Source organism: Ptychodera flava, chromosome 13 (assembly GCF_041260155.1).
Source record: "Ptychodera flava strain L36383 chromosome 13, AS_Pfla_20210202, whole genome shotgun sequence".
Lineage (NCBI taxonomy): Eukaryota > Metazoa > Hemichordata > Enteropneusta > Ptychoderidae > Ptychodera > Ptychodera flava.
Window position 1 is genome coordinate 26,697,188 of NC_091940.1, and position 19,035 is coordinate 26,716,222.

A 19,035-nucleotide genomic window follows, 5' to 3' on the forward strand; every position below is an offset into this window, starting at 1 on the left:
CGGGGTGAAATGCAATCTGCAGAACGATTCTACCATATGATGTAATTTTTTCCACTGCTGATTGGCTAATCAGGGCCAAAACAAAGGTCACTGCAAGACGTCACTGGCGAAGTACAGTTGAACCAATCAGCAGTGGAAAAAATTACGTCATATGGTAGAATCGTTCTGCAGGCTGCATTTCACCCCGCTTGATCTCAAAACACGGCCGATTTCTTCAAGATGACGCGAGTAACATGCTCTTTGGCGTGATTTTCGAGGAGATGGTTAAATTTGTGATCCAACTAGGTATATGGAAGTGTAGTTCTGAATGTTTAGTGTGAGCGCACGGCCAGTAGACAAATCGGGTGGTGTGTTTTTTGAGTGATTGTGTTGCACACCTTGTGAGTATTATGGTTGCAGTGGCGGGCATATCGACAACGGGATCGATAAATCGAGCCGATAATCGATCTATTTAGCAGACTAACCAGCTAAGGAGTGCCTGTGTATAGTATCGTGTTTAACGGAAAGGGTCGTTTCTAAAATTGCCTTTCCAGAAAAAGACATCTGAAGCTTTTCCAACGTTTTGCCGGAGCGACTGAAGTTGTGAATTTAATCTGTCAATCTCTTCCGTTAAGAGAGCTGGTTGACCTATTTGTTTGTTTGTTTACAATTTATTCATATATTTATAATTTATTTTCGTCATTTATTTATTCAGTCATTCAGTCATAATTTATTTTTTGATTTCCGTAGGAGTCGGACATAATAATAATATTTCTTCTCCCCGCCAAGACAAACAGTCAGTACTAGTAACTGACATCAACTAATATTGGAACGAAAACAAAGCTATACAATTCGTACTTCAAGAGGGCGCGGTGTCACTCGCTCCTTCATACTTCAGAAACAAATAAATGACATTGTCAGTAAGTTGTAATAGTTGTAACTGTTGATAATTTTTTCACTCCTTTTGATGCTTTGAAACTATTTTTCTGCATTTAATCTGTCATGTCTTGTTGTACTCCTCAAAGCATGTATTATATTTATTTATTTATTTATTTATTTATTTATTTATTTCTTTATTTATTCATTCATTCTTTCTTCTTTCCTTCCTTCCTTCCTTCCTTCCTTTCTTTATTTACCCTTTATTGAGCGTCCGATTTACTCCGAGAATAATATTCTTCGGGGATCACATAATGGTCACGGAATACATGTACATGTACATTGAAGTGTGTAAATGCATATGAAAAGCACATGAAACTAGCTTTTTCTCTAGTATGCACCTCCATGGTAAGAGCCTGTTGAGATACATAGTATTTAGTTGTCATATCAGCCTGTACTCATATAGATTGCGCTGTTATGGTTGACAAGTGAATTCTTGTTCTGACTACTTCAAATGTAAATGTATAGATGCTGTGTTGACTAAATAGTGGGTTTCAGCGTGCTTTTGGAAGCAGAACCAGACAATGTAGCTGACATAAAGAACAAATATAATTTGAATCCTCAAAAGTTACTGTAAAAGAGCGAACACATGTCGCAAATTGAAAAGCGAGTGACACCACGCCCTCCTGAATTTCGAATCGCATGCCTTTGTTTTCATTCGAGCGAGTATTATTTCTTTGTCCTATTCTACCTTTTGAGTCTGGCGGCGCCACCTCGTGACATTTTTTCCAAATTATTCTCATGTTGTGGTTTCGTAGATATAATATGGCACGTGTGTCAGGCACATTCAATACTATAATTGCATCCATCAAGTTAGGCTGCATTCACAAAAAATTGTTTGAGGGGCTGGAGGAATTCAGGGGATTCGAAAATTTTGGGGGTAGTAGAGGGGGAGTTGAAAATTTTGCTCTGCCTGTAGGGGGACTTGAAAATATTTTGGTTCCCTTATATGTTTTACATTTAAATTTCGAATTCCAAGCTTTTGTAGGTAATTCAATGAAAAATGAATACCATTTTTACGTCATCAATTTGTTGTAATGTTTAACGAAATGTAGAACCATTTTGTCACATTGCATGACTTTTATTTTAAAAAATCTAAACATGTACGATTTGTCATAAAAAAAACAAACTTTAGCCTAGTAACAGGTAGAAGTTACAACTGTTGATGAGTTTTGCAATATTTCTGTGCAATATCAACTACAGTTTCTTGCTGTTTACCTACAGCATCCTCAAACACACAATATCATTTGTCGACAAAGCCTGTATTTAAAATATGTATTAGGTGATGATAGAGTCCAGACTGACAGTCAGTTGTCAGTGATACAAATGCATGGTACACATACACAGGCTGTGTTAGCAAACTGAATACTGGACAGTTCAACATGCTGCAAGGAGTAGAACAAGAACACAGTTGTACAAACTGGTCAAAAATATTCTCAAAATTTTCAAAATTATTGGCAGCTACTCCCTGCGGGCAGTGTCACTATCAGGTACCGCCCTGCTACTGTAGCTACGGTGTCACTGTCACTGCATATACTTGAGCAGTGATAGAGATAGCTCTGACTCTGATGTACATGGTAGTTGAAGAAGAGTTTGGGTCAAATGACGTTCATGTCAATGAAACATACTTGTATGCAACATTAGGCCAGAGAACAACACATGGAAGACAAGGAAACTTAAAAAAGTTATCGGGAATTTTTGAATTCTGGCATATGAGAATAATCAAATATTAAAGAAAAAAGATGGGGTCAATATGCTTGATTTTCTAAATTTTCACATTGTCATCATAAAATAATACAAAAGCAAAACTTTGAACTGTAAAACTAAATGAAAAAATAAGTAACTAAATTGAATCTTTTCTTTTTTAACCAAATTTGCCATTATTACACCCAAATTTCAGAGATTAAAACATTTATTTGATCGGAATATTTTAAACTTCCAGTATTGTCAATTTTGAGTACCATCTAATTCATAAATGTCTTGACTTCGAAGCAAAGTTTTGGTGGGTCACTGTGCTCAGTTTTTTACAATATGACAATTAGCCAGAATTCATGATTTGCTTACTCTCTCATGGTCGTCATTTTGTGTGCTCTTCGGCAGGAGCAATTGACCTGGCCAGAGTTAGATTAACTCAAATTGGCTTATACCGATGAAGCCAAAAAGTTCACTGGTGCGTTTAAAAATGAACCAATTTAAGAACTTGCCTTTAGTAGGAATATGATTTTACAAACTGCTAATAGCAGGTAGTGTTGAACATTTGCGAGCGGAACTACGCGATACATGTTATTTTTTTCTGCGCGCACATCATTTGCTAATACGCAGGCTTGTGATAATTGAGGAGGGGGACTGGAAAAATGTTTAGCATATAGAGGGGGATTTAAACTTTTTGGTGTATTGAGGGGGTCTGAAAAAAAGTAAGATTTCAATCGCGATTCCTCCAGCCGCCTCCCCCCAATCATTATTTGTGGACGCAGCCTAAATCCTCAAAAGTTACTGCAAATGAGAAAAGAGCGAACACATATCACAAATGGAACGCGAGTGACACACGCCCTCCTGAATTTAAAATCGCATGCCTTTGTTTTCATTCGCGTATCATTTCTTTGTCCTTTTCTATCGTTTGAGTCGGGCGCCACCTCGTGACATTATTCCAAAATATTTTCACGTAATTGTGGTTTTATAGATATAATATGGCACATACGGCAGGCACGTTTAATACTATTGCATCCATCAAGTTATGTTCGTTTTGCGCAGATGTACCAGTCCACGAAGCATCGACAAAGTTCCACCGTGTACTGTACTTCAAACTTCATCTCTGCAAGACGCAGGCTTGGTTTCTATAGTTTTATAAACCGATCGTCGGTTTAGCCCAACGTCTTCTCTTCCAAACGTCAATAAAGATACTAGCGACCTTGAATTAAATTATCTAGCATCCCGATACACGTATATGGCAATTTGTTCATTAATCAACAGAAATCAGAGACGACCACGCCACCCCCATCCCCGAAGAAATAGAAAAGATCCACGCATCTGGTTGAAGAAACGTGACGAATTGTAGTGTGGGAAATGTGATTTTAAAACCATCGCGATGTTCAGGTCACAAACGGAAATTAGAATAGCAAAAACAAAACAAAAAACAACAAGATTTTCATTCGTATATAACCCAGGGCTTAAATGCTATTGTTCATTCGCGATCTAAATATTAAAGCTTATATAGATGAGAGATTGAATACAGAAGTCAGATTCATGGTGCCGTCCATGATAGGAAGTTGTGAAATGTAACTTGCCCCCTTCAGTCTCTCTCCCCATGAGTGCGTAAACCATCGCACATCCTGCATTTGAAAACATGTTTTGCCTTACACGATGCATGTTATCCTTCAAAGGATCAAATGATAAAACTACTTGAACATTGGACTGATATTGGACGAGTCGTAACTCAAATACTTCGCTCGACGAAACAGCTATGTCTGACTTTAATAGAGACGGGTATACAGTTCAAATACCACTAACCTGACGACTAAAGTCAAAGGAAAGGGGGAAGTACACAGCGCCGTAGTTGTTCCTAGAGATTACGAATGGTTGTGTGATAGATTAGATTTCATAAGGCAGCTTTCAGATGAGATGAAATCACCCCCACATACGACACATTGACTGTTTCACGAATCTACATAAACTTGTTGTTTATGACATTTTGGAGATAAAATGCAGATCTTTTTCATATGCGAAATATAATATTCTCAAAACAAGAGATCAGCCCCACTCTTGTAGTGTATGGAAGTTGTGAACCTCCTCTTTCCTCGGACCAAGTTTGCCTTTGATAGTACATAATTTCCTTGTATTCTCGGAGTTTTACTTCTCTTGTCATACGAGTTCCTCGTAATTGTTTTGACGCTCACATCTTTGTTACACTTTTGAGAGTTAAACTGATGTATGTTTGTCCTGGATTTTGTTGGAGCTGTAGTTTTATTATCTTCAAGTCTTGCTCGCGAACGAGGCCAAAATCGATGGTAAAAATTTACTTCCGCGCGCAAGCCTGAAATCAGGTGACACACAACAAAAATTACGAGGGGTGAATAAGGCCTGAGGCTTCCTTCGCTTCGACGTCAGACTGAGACACTATGTTCAGTCGCAATGCTCCGCTAATTTCGTTGTTTATTTGTTAATGGGCGCGAGTAGTAGTACTTGTACAGCAGGAGAACTTGCTCACGATGGATTCTTTTTATCATACTATTTTCTGCATTGACCTCAAATGGCACAGCTTGACCGTGACCTTTTTCGACATACGCGTTGATCATGATACAATGAATTATACGGAAGTTACACGGTACAGACAGACCGGAGGGTCCGTGACTGTTACATGATAATGTTAAAGGATAAGTTTGTCCTACTGCCAGTTTCAAAACGACGGAAGGTAAAGATAGACGACAAGACTAGAGGCAAACAATCATGTCGTATGCAAAGCTTGATGCAAACACGGTAAGATTTATTCTGTTTGCCGAGACGAGATCGATAAGTTCACGAATTTTAAATTCGAATGAAGTCTGTTCCCAGTTCGAGCGTCTTTCACATTTCATTTCCTTTAACCCATTGCATGATGAGCAACTGAGGTGAACGGTTTTCAAATTTTATCCATCGTAATGACATAACATGTTTGCGTTTCTCTTGGTTTATAAGATAGCGGTGCACCGTGCACAGTGATGGTTTTGATTGAATAATTATATCAGCCATATGTAGGACGTCCACAGTTTCCTGCGCAAGTTGCCGGTCACACACACATTTTGGTGCTGTTTATTTGGTCCTCTTTCGTAGCATTTTCATATCTTTTACGGTGAAGTGTTTGCAGTGTTGCCGCCAGAACATAGTCAGTTATTTTGAGATCCTATTTTCGACCCGGTCCTCTTTACAGTTGCCAAGTTTTGAAGGTGTAGAGATCTTCATCTTTTTCTAGCTCCGTTCAGTGTTTTCACGGCATAACAAATTGCTGTTCATTTTACTACGCCCACCACAGCTCAAACAATCGACCAGGCACAATGCAACGTTCATATACGCTTAGAATTGACACTTTCAAATGAGCTAAATGACCAAAATCCCCGTCGCTATTCAATTGCAGACCATGTCGAACCACGGGAAAAGTGGTGACGACATTGGTTCAGGGGGCGTTCACGCCGATGCCGAAGAGGCCGGTGTGCGCTATCGGCCGTCCAGACAGAATCAGCGACATGAAGATGAAGCCGGTTGGACTACGATCGAATCGGAGGAGCCGACCGGATTTTTTGCCAAGGGAAGGGATTACGAAAGTGCCTACGTGAATCACAGATATACTAAAGAGGAACGCAATGTGTTGGCAACGTACGAGAGTGTTGACTATTTGCCACCTCACAGCCAAGCGTACAAGAACTGGCTCAGGAAGCAACCGGCAAGGTCAGTCAATAATGAATAAGTCATTCAAAAAAAGTAGGATGAACTTTCCAATATCCTGTTTCCTTTTTATCAAGCCAATGTCAGCAGATACCAGTTGTATTTATTGAAATTTTGTTGTTAATTTTGTGGTGTTGTCAACTTTGTGGCTGTTCTGCTTCTTCAGTGTTCTCATTTGAAAGAAAAATGAGATGTTGCTGTTTGGAGGGTCTATGGTGTATTTGACCTTGCTGCAATAGTAGTGCTATTGATCAGTAGGCCGCATTAGTGTCACCCATCCCACACCAACACAGCCTACCTGCCCATGGGGATACAATTATTGTAGCTATAGTTTGACCATGCAATATGTCTATTTCCCTCAGCTCAGGGACACATGCCAGTTCAGAGGTAGCCTATCTAAGATATGTTTAGATAGATTAACTGTTTGATAAAACTTATCATATTTTCCTTTTTATCTTCTAATAAATTTATTGAATGTATCAAGAATTACCAAAATCCACACAAGATTACTCACACAGCATTTTAATACTGCACATAAAATTAAAAATTAAACTATGTCTCAAACCCATCTGTCAAATTTTAAATCAGATTAATGATGTATTTTTTTCATGTTGGTTGTTTCTTTCTATTTTTTCAACAGGCTGGATTGGGATAGATGGGTTATGATGGGTCTAATAGGTTTCACCGTTGGAATAATTGGATTTCTGATGCATCAGTGCATCGACATTATTTCAGATTTTAAATGGGATACAGCTGAAGAATATATCAAGGTATGTTTTATGGTGGTGATCAGAGAGTATATTGAGATATACATGTTCTTTGGACAAGGACAGCATTTTGTGCATCTTTCCTACAACTTGCCTGGGTACGGTTTTTTACCAGTCCATAGAATACCATAGATCATACCAAATGGTACATTAGCTGGTAACTAGTGTATGCTGTAAATTTATGTTTTGAGTTTTTTTGCTAAAATGTCTGCAATATCTGCATGTGCTGATCTCATGGTTACTGTATGCTGTCTCAGTCTGACATTAATTTCCTTCCAGGATGGGAATGTTCTGAAGGCCTGGGGATTTGTATTGATGTACAGTTTACTTTTTGTGCTAGCTGCTTCTCTGCCTGTTGTCGTAAGTATGAACCCGTAGTTTATGTTAGTGTATTGTACATACATACATACATACATACATACATACATACATACATACATACATACATACATACATACATATATTTAGTAATGAAAGAAATCAAAATATGAAAACACAAAATGATTATTTATTTCTGTTTTTAATAGAAAAAGGGTAAGTGATGCTTTATTGTTCAAAACCAGGTCAGTTAGTGATGGTTTCAGTGTAAAAAGTGTATCAACTTAAAATTTTGGACGCTCATATTCCAGTACAACAACTTAACTTTGTTGATAAGTTTTGCCATTGTCTTCTGCAGTACTTGAGGCCGGCAGCATCCGGATCAGGCATTCCAGAACTGATTGGATACCTCAATGGAACCCTTGTCAGACACATTTTTAACATCAAGACACTTGCTGTCAAAATATGGTCATGTATCTGTGCTGTGGGCAGTGGAATGCCTGTGGGACCCGAAGGACCCATGATACATATTGGGTATGATGTATTACACTTACCTCCATTTTTCTGCCATTATTCAGCTTTACTCACTATTTTCTATTCACAGTTTATTGTTATTTTTGTCATAATTTTTGTAGTTTCAGTGTTTACAGTGAAGTATCAGTGTTAAGCAGTACATCTCGTGGGCCAAGTGTCTGTAACAACAAGTTTCGGTCACATATTTTTTCAATCTTTGTGACCAGGTTAATTGAAATTAATTCAAACATTAATCGAAAGAGTTTCTTAGTAATGAAGTATGTTGAGTCAACAGATGGTCTGATTACAAATTCTTTGAATACCATGCTTTAAATAGTACATCTTGTTTTTAACAAAGATTTGTCATCAATTTTCTCCTCTATTTCAGTGCATTGGTCGGGGCTGGTCTAAGTCAATTCAAGTCAGATACTCTTGGGGTCAGACTGCCATATTTTACAAGATTTCGAAACTCTGAAGATAGGTAGGTAAAAAAGTAACTTCGGAAAGAGTTTTGCTATTCAATGTGAATGTCATGTTAGTTAGTCAAGCATTCCTTAGATTTGTGTGAGGAAGGTTTTACTAACAGTCTTTGCTACATGTTATTATTAGCATGTTTTGAATGGTGTATGGACAAGAGCCGTTGTTGACAGACCAAATGAGAAAATATGCTGTGTTAATAATGTAAACAAAGCAAGAGCATAACTACTGATGAACAAAGTATATTTAAATGAGAGTATATGGCAAGCATGTAAGAAAATCAAATGCTGAAGATGATCATCAAATGGCAGGACTAGTATGATATTTTCCTCAAACATGGAGACACATTAATGCATGGCCATAGTGTTCATTTACTTATGGGGCCAATTCCTCATGATGTCACAGTTCCAACATCAATGTGAAAAAATAGATATGTCTGGAATTTGTCATGAGATTTCCTGGCAATGATATTTTTTTCCCTTCTCAGGCGGAATTTTATTTCTGCCGGTGCTGCAGCTGGAGTTGCCTCGGCATTCGGTGCTCCCATTGGCGGCTTGCTCTTCTCCATGGAGGAAGTGTCGTCGTTTTGGAATCTCAAGCTCTCCTGGATGACTTTCTTTGCCTGCATCATCTCCACATTCACCACTGATCTCTTCGACTCGGCGTTCACCGCGTTTCATTACACGGGCAACTTTGGCATGTTCAGTGCTGAGAAAAATATCATGTTCCAGGTATGAGTATGAAGGCACTATGTCAACATTCTTGCATCTACAGTTTTGGTTTCTGGTCTTTGTTTCATTGGAAGTTGATGTCAAACTTTATAACATGGCATCTGGGAAGAACTGTGGCGTTCCTCTTGTAGAGGCTAGTGCACATCACAAAATTGAAGCAGACATTCACCCAGATATAAATTCCACAATGCCCAGAAGTGGTATTCTGATGGCATTTACCAATCAGCTCAGTCGGAAAAAAATGATCATTATTTTGAAATGGAAGATATACATTCAAAAATATTTGTTCTCACCCTAGATCATGCATATGTCCATGAAAGGGTGTTTCTCATCCGTTGCTACCTTTCAGTACAACATTATGTATTCATTTATCCAAAGGTATTAATGAGTATTGTTTAGTTATGCAAATGTTCTGATGCTAAGTCATCATCAAGGGAGTATGATCACACTCCCAGGGTGTTGCACCTTGTTGATATTCTTTATAATATGGCAACCTAGTTGGGTTCCAAAAGCGTAAACTTAAGGTAGTATGCGCCTCAAAAGTGAAAGACTTAATTTTTTGCTCAAACTTTCCTTAAGGAATCTTTCAACCATTGTCTTTCAAAATCAAGAATAAAAATCGGGGTCACATGCAAATTTTGGCACTAGAGAAACAAATAAACCAAGATTTACTAAAATTTATAATTCAAAATGGCCGCCATCCCTGTGTTAACTCCAAGGAGAAAAACAGAATTTTCAAATGTCAAAAAAACTAAGCTGGTGAAAAGTTTTCTTACACTAAGAGCTTTATAATAAACCCCCATATGGTAGATCAGAAAAAAATTGTAAAAGTTTGAGAGCCCGAATATCTGGCCCTAAGGTGCGTTCTACCTTAACATAACCTCACTATGTTTACAATCAATTTCTGATTTACCAAATAAACCATCTTCAGTACTAAGTTCATAAGACAGTGTACAGGCAAGGCTTGATGACCTAAAGTTTTTGGATCTGTGATTGATTAGATACATGTATTCATGATGATTCGTCTTGATTTTCTAGGTCCGAAAAGGTCTGGATGTGAACATCTTGCTTTTCATACCCACTGTCATCCTTGGAATCATAGGTGGTCTCCTAGGTGGACTTTTCGTGTTTCTGAATTTGAAACTGGCTCGGCTCCGACGGCTAGTGATGAAGAAACTGAGACGAACTTGGTGTCAGAATATTGCGAAGTTTGTTGAACCTTGTATCATTATTGTGAGTCATTTCTCAGTATTTTTTAATCAGAAGGAAAATTTATATTCTAACTCTTTTTCATACTTGGTTTGGATCTTTTGAACAAGTGAGTATGCACTTAACTGTTTTATGTTTGATTCATCAGTGGTTTTCTGTTTCCATTTACAGATAATCTTTGCAACAGTGACAGTTTTTTTACCAGCTGCCTTTCACTGCAGTCCATTCTCCTGCTACTACCAGGGCCAAAAATCAGCGTGAGTAGAAAAAAAAAGTTCTGCGTGTCTCCCTCATTGACATCTTTACTTGTAAATTTTGTTATTTGTTTGTTGCTGCAGTGATTTTGCGTACATTTACAGCTTTACCTGCCTTTGATGAGATATTACAGTATTCTGACTATTCACTACAAATTTGCATATATCTGTGTATACAGTAGCAGTAGTCAAAAAAGGCTGTTAGCCACATTTACTCATATAACACCAGTAGTACTATGATAATATTGGCAGCGCACTCTTGTTTGTTTGGCCAGTCAATTGATTTCCATGGATACAGGTGACAGGATTTCTTTAAAGGTATACAGTCACCCGTAATCTAAATATGCCCATATATGGTCAAAGGGGTGTTCCTTTGTATTCAAAATGCCCATGTGAGGGCGCTGTTTTTAAAAAGCGGCCACCCGCTTAAAATCTGTGATTGGTTAGATTTTCTCTTTCCATGGTAACTGTGGCAAAATTGGAGCAGGTGACAGTGTACCTTTAATTAAGGTAGAATGTGCTTCAGGGACAGATGTTCAGACTCTCAAATTTTTCCAATTCTCTTCTGGTCTATCACTTCTTGGGTTTTACTTTAAAGCTCTTGGCACATCAAAAATTTTCACCGCCCTTGTTTCTTTGAAAATCTAGAAAATTTTGTATTTCCCCTTTGAGTTAACAAAGGGATGGTGGTAGTTTGTTTCTTTAGTTCCAAACTTTGCCTAGTGAAGCCTGATTTTTGTCCTTGATTCGGTAAGAGAATGGTTGAAATTGTCATCGAGGAAACTTTGAGCAAATAAGTTTTTCACTTTCAAGGCACATACTACCTTAATCCTCGTAAAATGTGAATGTTTTGTCAGAGAAATGATTTCTTTTCTGTTTGAATAACACATCAATTGTGTGTCATATTTACAAGCCGTGAATTTTCATAGAGAAATCAAGACAAACAATCTGTAAATGTCCCTTGTATGTTCTATTTGTTGCAGAACTCAGCAGTTCAGTCCACGCTGTTTGAACCAGCCGACAAATATACAACCAGAACCCACTGTCAGACAGTACAGCTGCCAGGACGGAACAACCATCGATGACTGCCCGTGTGTTTGTGATGATAAACCTGTAATTTCCACCAATCAAACCTGTTTATGGTCCAATGCAACTTTCAATGAATGTAAGCATAGGTGTAAAAAATTTAAAGAGCATCCTGCTGGTTTGATTGTCTTAACCCTTTCACCACAGTGGTTTGAACCAATCCCATTGTTTACTATGGTAAAGTTGGACCTTTAGATATGGAAATGGGGTGAAAGGGTGAAACAAACTACTTGTACACATATAACTTCAACACAGAAGTTTGCTGTTAAATTTCAGGTTTTAAATTATCGGTGGTAGATCATACTTTATCAGCTGATTGAACAACTACAGTGTTTGATTTCAGGTAGTTGATTTATCAGACCAAATATTGTCAAAGTTTAGCTAAAGTGTGGTCATATTTGCGTGTACATAATATCTTCAGGTTGATGTTTTTGTTAATAAGAATCCACCAGATTGAGTGAACAACCAACCGTATTCAAAAATACTCTGGGTTTTAAGGTCATTTGAGGTCATGAAAATGACCTAGTCCACAAGGTTGCCATTGGTGGTGTCCCTATTCCTGTTGGCCTTCCGGGGAAGTGTTTAATTCACGCACAGTCCTCAAGAAGGGATAAAAGAATGGCAGAACCTTACAGGTGGAGTCATCCATCAAAAGATAATAACATGCACAAATCTAATAAGTCTGTTCCACATTTTTTCCTACAAACATCATCCAATTTCTCATACCATTGTAGTGTATATAATACAAAATATAGCCTTCTGTCCATATTCATGATCATTACATTCCAGTGTTCTACCTTGTTTGTAAGGCATATCAATTACCCCTTTACAACCAAAGTTTGGTACAACCCACTGGTTTTCTATAGCAAGTTCGGATAGACCTCTGTACAGAATGATGGGATGAAAGGGTTAGTACATGACCTAATTTGACCACAATTTATTTTCAGTGGCGACTCTGATGTTTGTGACCGGGGAGTCAGCAATAGGACACCTGTTTTCGAGAGATACCCACTTGGAGTTTGGCTATGCCTCCCTGTGTACCATGCTGGTGTTGTACTATCCCATGGCGTGTTGGACTGCGGGTACTGCCATGTCCACAGGATTGGTGGTGCCTATGCTGTAAGTCCTATTCTAAATAAACTTGTTCATTCTGGTGCTTCACTATATTCCGTGGAGTAATAGCAGAAACTGCGGATATATATCAACAGGATTATAGGCTAATCCAAACTATCTTTGAGAAACATAAACCACTAATCCGTTATGTCTGAAGTCTACAGCTGTATCTCAACTGATATACACCAATTTAGAATCTTCAAAAATCTTTGTAGTCCTTCCTAACAAAATATGTGTACCTTGTATTTAAAATACCGTAGATTATTGTATTCTGTGTGCTGAGTGGGGTTTTCCTTCTACAGTTGCCAAAGTGAATGGAAATGTTGTAACCTAATCGAAAGTTGCCAGTCATGAAACTTGGCTCAGGATGATGTTTCAGTATTAACCACATTTGCACTAGCTGTTACTTAAGTCGCAACAAAATCCAGGCACGTGAAATTTTATTTTCTGACATTTGTTGAAATATTAAAGATAGCAAAACCTTGCTGGCATTTAAGTATTTTCTCATATGTGGGGACAGTTACATGACCCGCACATGTATTCTGCCATTGTCCTTTTATCATTGACGATAGTTCAATCTATTCTGTCTTTTATCTGTAGTTTGATTGGTGGGCTGTACGGCCGTCTTGTTGGGCTGGCCATGGTATCAATATTTGGCGTACAGACTGATGAGAACCCATACTGGGCTTGGATGGACCCCGGTGCGCTGGCTCTGATTGGTTCTGCATCTTTCTTTGGTGGTGTATCAAGATTGACGATGTCCCTCACTGTCATTATGGTATGGTAGTGTTGACCTTTAAACCCTGACCCTTGACCTTTCACAGAATACCTGGCATGTTTATGTCTTACCAGAACATGTCAATACTGAGTAGTTAAACTAAATTTTCAAATTGAAATCTTAAGAAAGTAATCCCTGTCTATGAAGACCCACATTGTCTGTTTGTCAGAAAACATGTAAAGGTGCTTTTATAATGTCACTTTTACAAAACTTTTCTGCATCATGTAATTTATAGATATATTTATTTTGTATAGGAAATTCAAAAATATTGTCAGAAATTTCAACTTAGACAGAAAAGTGCTCTATCGACTTTGGATTTTCAAAGATTTGTTTCCCAATTCAAAGATTTGTTTCTCAATACTAATAATTACAGAATTAATTGCAGAATTACTACTACCATGTGGTACTCATCAAATTCGTTTTGCTCTTCCATTCATTTGATTGTCTTCTTTAACTTCAGATGGAAATCACCAATGACATCCAGTTCCTGCTGCCAATCATGGTTGCCATTGTGGTTGCTAAGTGGGTTGGTGATTTCTTTACTCATGCCATCTACCATTCAATACTGGAGTTCAAGTGCATACCATTCCTTGACCATGAACCCATCATCTACGACAACAACCACAAGGCGTGAGTATATTCACAAGAAATTCCACAAGTTATGATGACATAAAATATACAAAAAGTATCTCAGTTTTAACCTTTTGAGCACTGTAATTTTCTCCCAACAAAATTTTAGTGTAAAAATTTTACTTATGGTTATGAATATTTCTGTAATTTTTTGTTAAGTTTGGACCAAATGAACATCACCTTATTTTGGCTACAGTTTTTTCTCAAATTTTTGGCAAAAATCTGAGAAAAATTGACAGGGGTTTATTTTATGTAGGGGACAAAAATAGACTTTGGCACTCAAAGGGTTAAGCGGTATTGAATATTTTCAAAAGAAAAATCTGTCAATAAATAACAGACAAGGGTTGATTGAATTCAATAATTTAATGTCCAGACCTACCAAAGCTAAGATGAGACCTCTTACTTAGACCAGAAGATCAATCCATTACATGAGGGCACTCCTAGAGAATTTTGAAACCACTTCCTTTACTGATTTTCACCGTCTGACAAAGAGACAAAACAGGAAAAGAGTATCCTAAGTTATGTAGCTTTCGGTCTATTGTGAGTAATCGGGGATTGAACTTTTAAGTCTTGGCCACTATATGTGTACCTGTATGATGAACAATGTGTGGGGTAACTTAAACAACTGCTTGATTTATTTCGATTTTGGTCTTGGAAACATCATGTACAGAATGGATTTACTCCCCAAGCTCCCATGGAAACCAGTGCTGTGGCACTTATGGCACCAAGCATTTACACAGCTTTGTTGTTTTCAGTGTGAGAAACCCTTGACAGAGAATTTGAATGAGAGACTCGGTGATGCGTTCAACAGATTCATGTTGTCTTTCCCTCCTTGTTTGACAATTCAGTGTGAATCTTGAACTTCACTATACCAGAAGTGCCATGGTGTCGCCAGTCATAGTCGTTCACACCAGGGAAAGTGTGAGTCAGCTGGCGCACCTGCTCAGAGACACTGTCCATGGCGGGTTTCCGGTGGTGAGGAGCAATGAAAGCGGGGACAAGCTGTTCTTGGGTTTGATAACAAGGACGGAGCTCTGCGTTCTGCTCAGGAATGAGGATATATTCGAGACTGCTGATGAGCCGAGCGATGATGAACCCCAAGTAACGGCTGTGGAATATCAACAGGTGAGGACAAGTAACGTGTTTGGAATGGTTTTGGTTAGGGAATGGAGAGATCACAGTTTGTGAACTGAAGACATAGACTTGCTTCAAGTCTGTGGGCATATAAATATCAAAACAGAATAAAAGTGACTGGGGGCCAGTCTACTGAAGACATAAACATGACAATTATCAACGAGTTTAAATTAACTCTGCTTTGTCTCCCAGGAACATAAAATTTTCGTACTTTGTCCAGAAGTGTCCTTTATAAAACAGCTTTTACATTGTAGGACATTTAATTTACATCTGATACTGAAGGTGATAGAAGATATTGGCCTTACAGTGTGAATCTAGATATAAAGTGATATCATTGGTGATGAGATGGTCATGTGATATCAACCAATGATACAGACACCTACATGTAGTAGATTTAGCAGATTATATGGATTGCACCTTACCATTGATCTATGTCCATGTCATCATTGAGCTAGAATCTCCCTTTATCCGCAGCTGACTTCTGATAAGGTACCAGGTGAGATGGACCAGATTCTGGAGACACTATGCTCAGACCCCAAGTACCAAGGCCTTTACATCAACCTGGTAATGTTTTCTGTTATTCAAGCATTCTTTACAGTACAGTCGATGTCTGACTTTTTTTTCTGATATTAATTCCATTCTTTAGGATAGTATATGCCTCAGTGTTGAAGGACTGAAACTTTTGCACAAACTTTCCTCCATAAAATGTCGATCATTCTAGCAAAGTAAGAATAATATCAGGGGCCAAGCTATTCTGTGTATATTTTACAGCAAATCTGCCACGTCTGCCATCAAACAGAATTTCATACAATTCAGGTTTTAAGTTGAGGATCTCTTTAGCAACTGACATTTCAGTATGGTGTAGTACTGCAAATTATACAAATATAAGGCCCTTACGCTCCTTGGAAAGTCCTTGACCTTCTGGAAAGTCCTGAAAAAAGTCCTTGGAAAAGAAATTGAGTCTTCTAAAGTTCTGGAAAATTCATAATCCACCCAACATTTCCAAAAAGTGACAAGATGATCAGTTGTAATATTGTAAAAATGACACAGTACATGGGATCTAAAAAATTACATCAATAAAATATTTTGAAAATGGTATTTTTGACCTCAAGAAGTTCTTGAAAACTGCTCAAAAAGTCCTTGAAAGTCCTGGAGTTTTAATTGACTCTAAGTGTAAAGTGACATTGAGCTTTTAGAGCCTGAATTAGTACCATCTGATGAGAAGTTACTACAAATATTAATAACAGCAATATTCCAACTCAGGAGGGCTATCAATTTGATGCTCATATTGATTTGAAATACATCTATCTTACAAAAGTATCATTTACACGATGGGATGAGTTAATAGACAAGTGTAATTTTCCAATTTTGCTCAGGCACCATACTACAACCAGTCAGCTCCTTGCGTGGAGGACAATTTCTCTCTTCACCGTACTTACATCATCTACCGTACCATGGGCCTTCGTCATCTGACCGTGGTTGACAGACGGAACCAAGTCGTCGGCATGCTGACGAGGAAGGACTTGATGGGCTTCAGACTTGAAGAAACCCTGGCTGCCCACATCGCTGAAACTCAAACTCTCAATGAACCTACAGTGGAGATGGCCTCGATGGATGCATAGGGTCCTTTGTCGACTAGCGCCCTCTGTTCATGATGTGAAAAAAACCTTTTGTTTTATCCACCGACTTTTGAGTTGCTCTGTAGGTCAGCGCAAGCTCTACAAGTCAGATGTGAACTTATTGGTCTCTCATATTTTACACTGAGAGACGCATATCAGCAGGGTTCACATTTTACACATCTCATATTCAAATCTGACCTACAGAGCAACATTTACAAACTTAAGAACAAAGAAAGGTTATCTCCATAGGGTATAAATGCAGAACTTTGAACAACTAAGAGGCTTATCTTCAACAAGAAATTTTCTTTTCCACATTTCTTACAGTTTCATTTATATTCTTTCTGTTTATCTTGAAAAAAAATATTTCTCAGTCTACAATATTTCCATCCCATCAAAGTTGTGTGGTTGTCCCCGTGCTGTTATAACCTGTGTTTTTAATCCATTTTATTTTGAAAGAAGGTTGGCTTTTGGCCACATCTCATTATACTAGTGAGTTATCAACAAATCACAGTAATTCACATGATTCAAGATTGCTACAATTGATAGGGATCCGTACAATTTTGCATAAACACTAGTCATAATAAGTCATGCAGAATTTAGTAATGTACTGCTTTGATTGGAATATTTTATCAATATTCCATTCATGACGGCCCTACAAGGTTGATCCAAACCGTTTGAGTTGAGGTTCTGAAATGATAACACTGTTTGAGCGATTGAAAGGAGAGTTGAAATGCCCCTGGGAGATGAGAAATGTGCCATATCATTAGTCTTATATGAATACAGTTATACATGTACTTGCATAATTTCCACATTGTAAGTTTTGAAAATAATTGAAATGAATATGGTTTTCTTGATAAAGTAGCCAGTCAGTGACAAATCTAGTCAAGAAATGTGGTACAAGAGAACTCAAGGTTGCAGTCAGGGATAGGAAGTCTAAATCAATTTTTGATTTTATGCTGTGCAAGAAAAAGTGTAAAATTTTGACCAAATGATCTGTTAAGCTCAGACTGGCAAAGACGGTCTCTATGGGGAAAAGATCAATATTTAGACACCTCAGGTCAGACCTCAAGCCATTTAATCAAAGTTTATCATTCGTTTGTAAATCTGTCTGTACACCTGGTAAATGACAAACCACAAATGGGATCCCACAATCAAAAACATTTTGTGTTCACGTTTCTATTCTATTACATTCCAAATTCCCTCCAAGAACACTCTCCACATTCCCATTTCGTTTGGCAATAACATAGTCTGAAAACACTATTATTAAAAGAAACATGTCATATTTGTTACCATGGATACAAGATCATCTACTTTAGAAGAAGGATTTCAGGGTCTGCATTGATTTAACCATCCAAAGAAACTCTGTAAAAACTTAGTGAACATGCAATATTTGAATTCTTAAAAGTAAACAATATTTTTATTTACCATACTGGTTTCTGTTGATGTAATTCCTGATCTCTCTCTCTCTCTCTCTCTCTCTCTCTCTCTCCCCTCAAACACTCTCTCCTCAAACACACTCTTATTTACTTTTTAAGTGTGGATTTTTTGTATTTACATTCTCAACTGTCTGTGTATCTGGTAATCTGTGTCCAGTGATTTTGTCAATCTCTTTTTGTCAAAGTTGGACATTACCACTCTAGTACGTGTGTCCCAGTTTTGAAGTCATCATCGGAAATGATTATTGGCAAAATAAAAAAAATGATCAAATATTACAGCCAGTGGGAACTCAGGTTCTCCAGAAAAACTAAATCCCACCCTTTAGATATACAGTAATGATGTTATGTAACTCTTTCAGGGCCTACGGACTTCAAATTATGACTTTGAAGGATGCTGAATGCGTGTCATCCAAAATGTACCAATGCAAATAAATCTGGGGTTTCTTTTAACTTTGCATTAAAATATGCAAATTTTTACTAATTTTAAAAGAGGCACTACAAGGACGCTAGGACGCTATCATTATTTGACGGGATGCAACTCTCTGCAAACGTACAAAGTGTAGGTTTGCAGAGAATTGCATCGGGTCAAATAATGATAGCGTCCTTGTAGTGCTTCTTCGTACATCTACTTTACCTTGGA

General features: G+C 37.8%; 1 protein-coding gene across 1 annotated transcript; it reads left to right on the forward strand.

The window, feature by feature from the left end:
- The first annotated feature begins 4,957 nt into the window (after window positions 1-4,957).
- On the forward strand, window positions 4,958-18,388 carry LOC139148014 (chloride channel protein C-like). The gene is made up of 16 exons (XM_070719269.1): window positions 4,958-5,388; window positions 6,023-6,333; window positions 6,971-7,100; window positions 7,377-7,457; window positions 7,774-7,949; window positions 8,317-8,409; window positions 8,893-9,136; window positions 10,175-10,369; window positions 10,517-10,602; window positions 11,583-11,764; window positions 12,633-12,804; window positions 13,399-13,576; window positions 14,037-14,206; window positions 15,055-15,331; window positions 15,815-15,904; window positions 16,717-18,388. Exons 1-16 carry the CDS (start codon window positions 5,359-5,361, stop codon window positions 16,960-16,962), a joined length of 2,661 nt encoding a protein of 886 aa, XP_070575370.1. The 5' UTR covers window positions 4,958-5,358; the 3' UTR covers window positions 16,963-18,388.
- The last annotated feature ends 647 nt before the right edge of the window (window positions 18,389-19,035 follow it).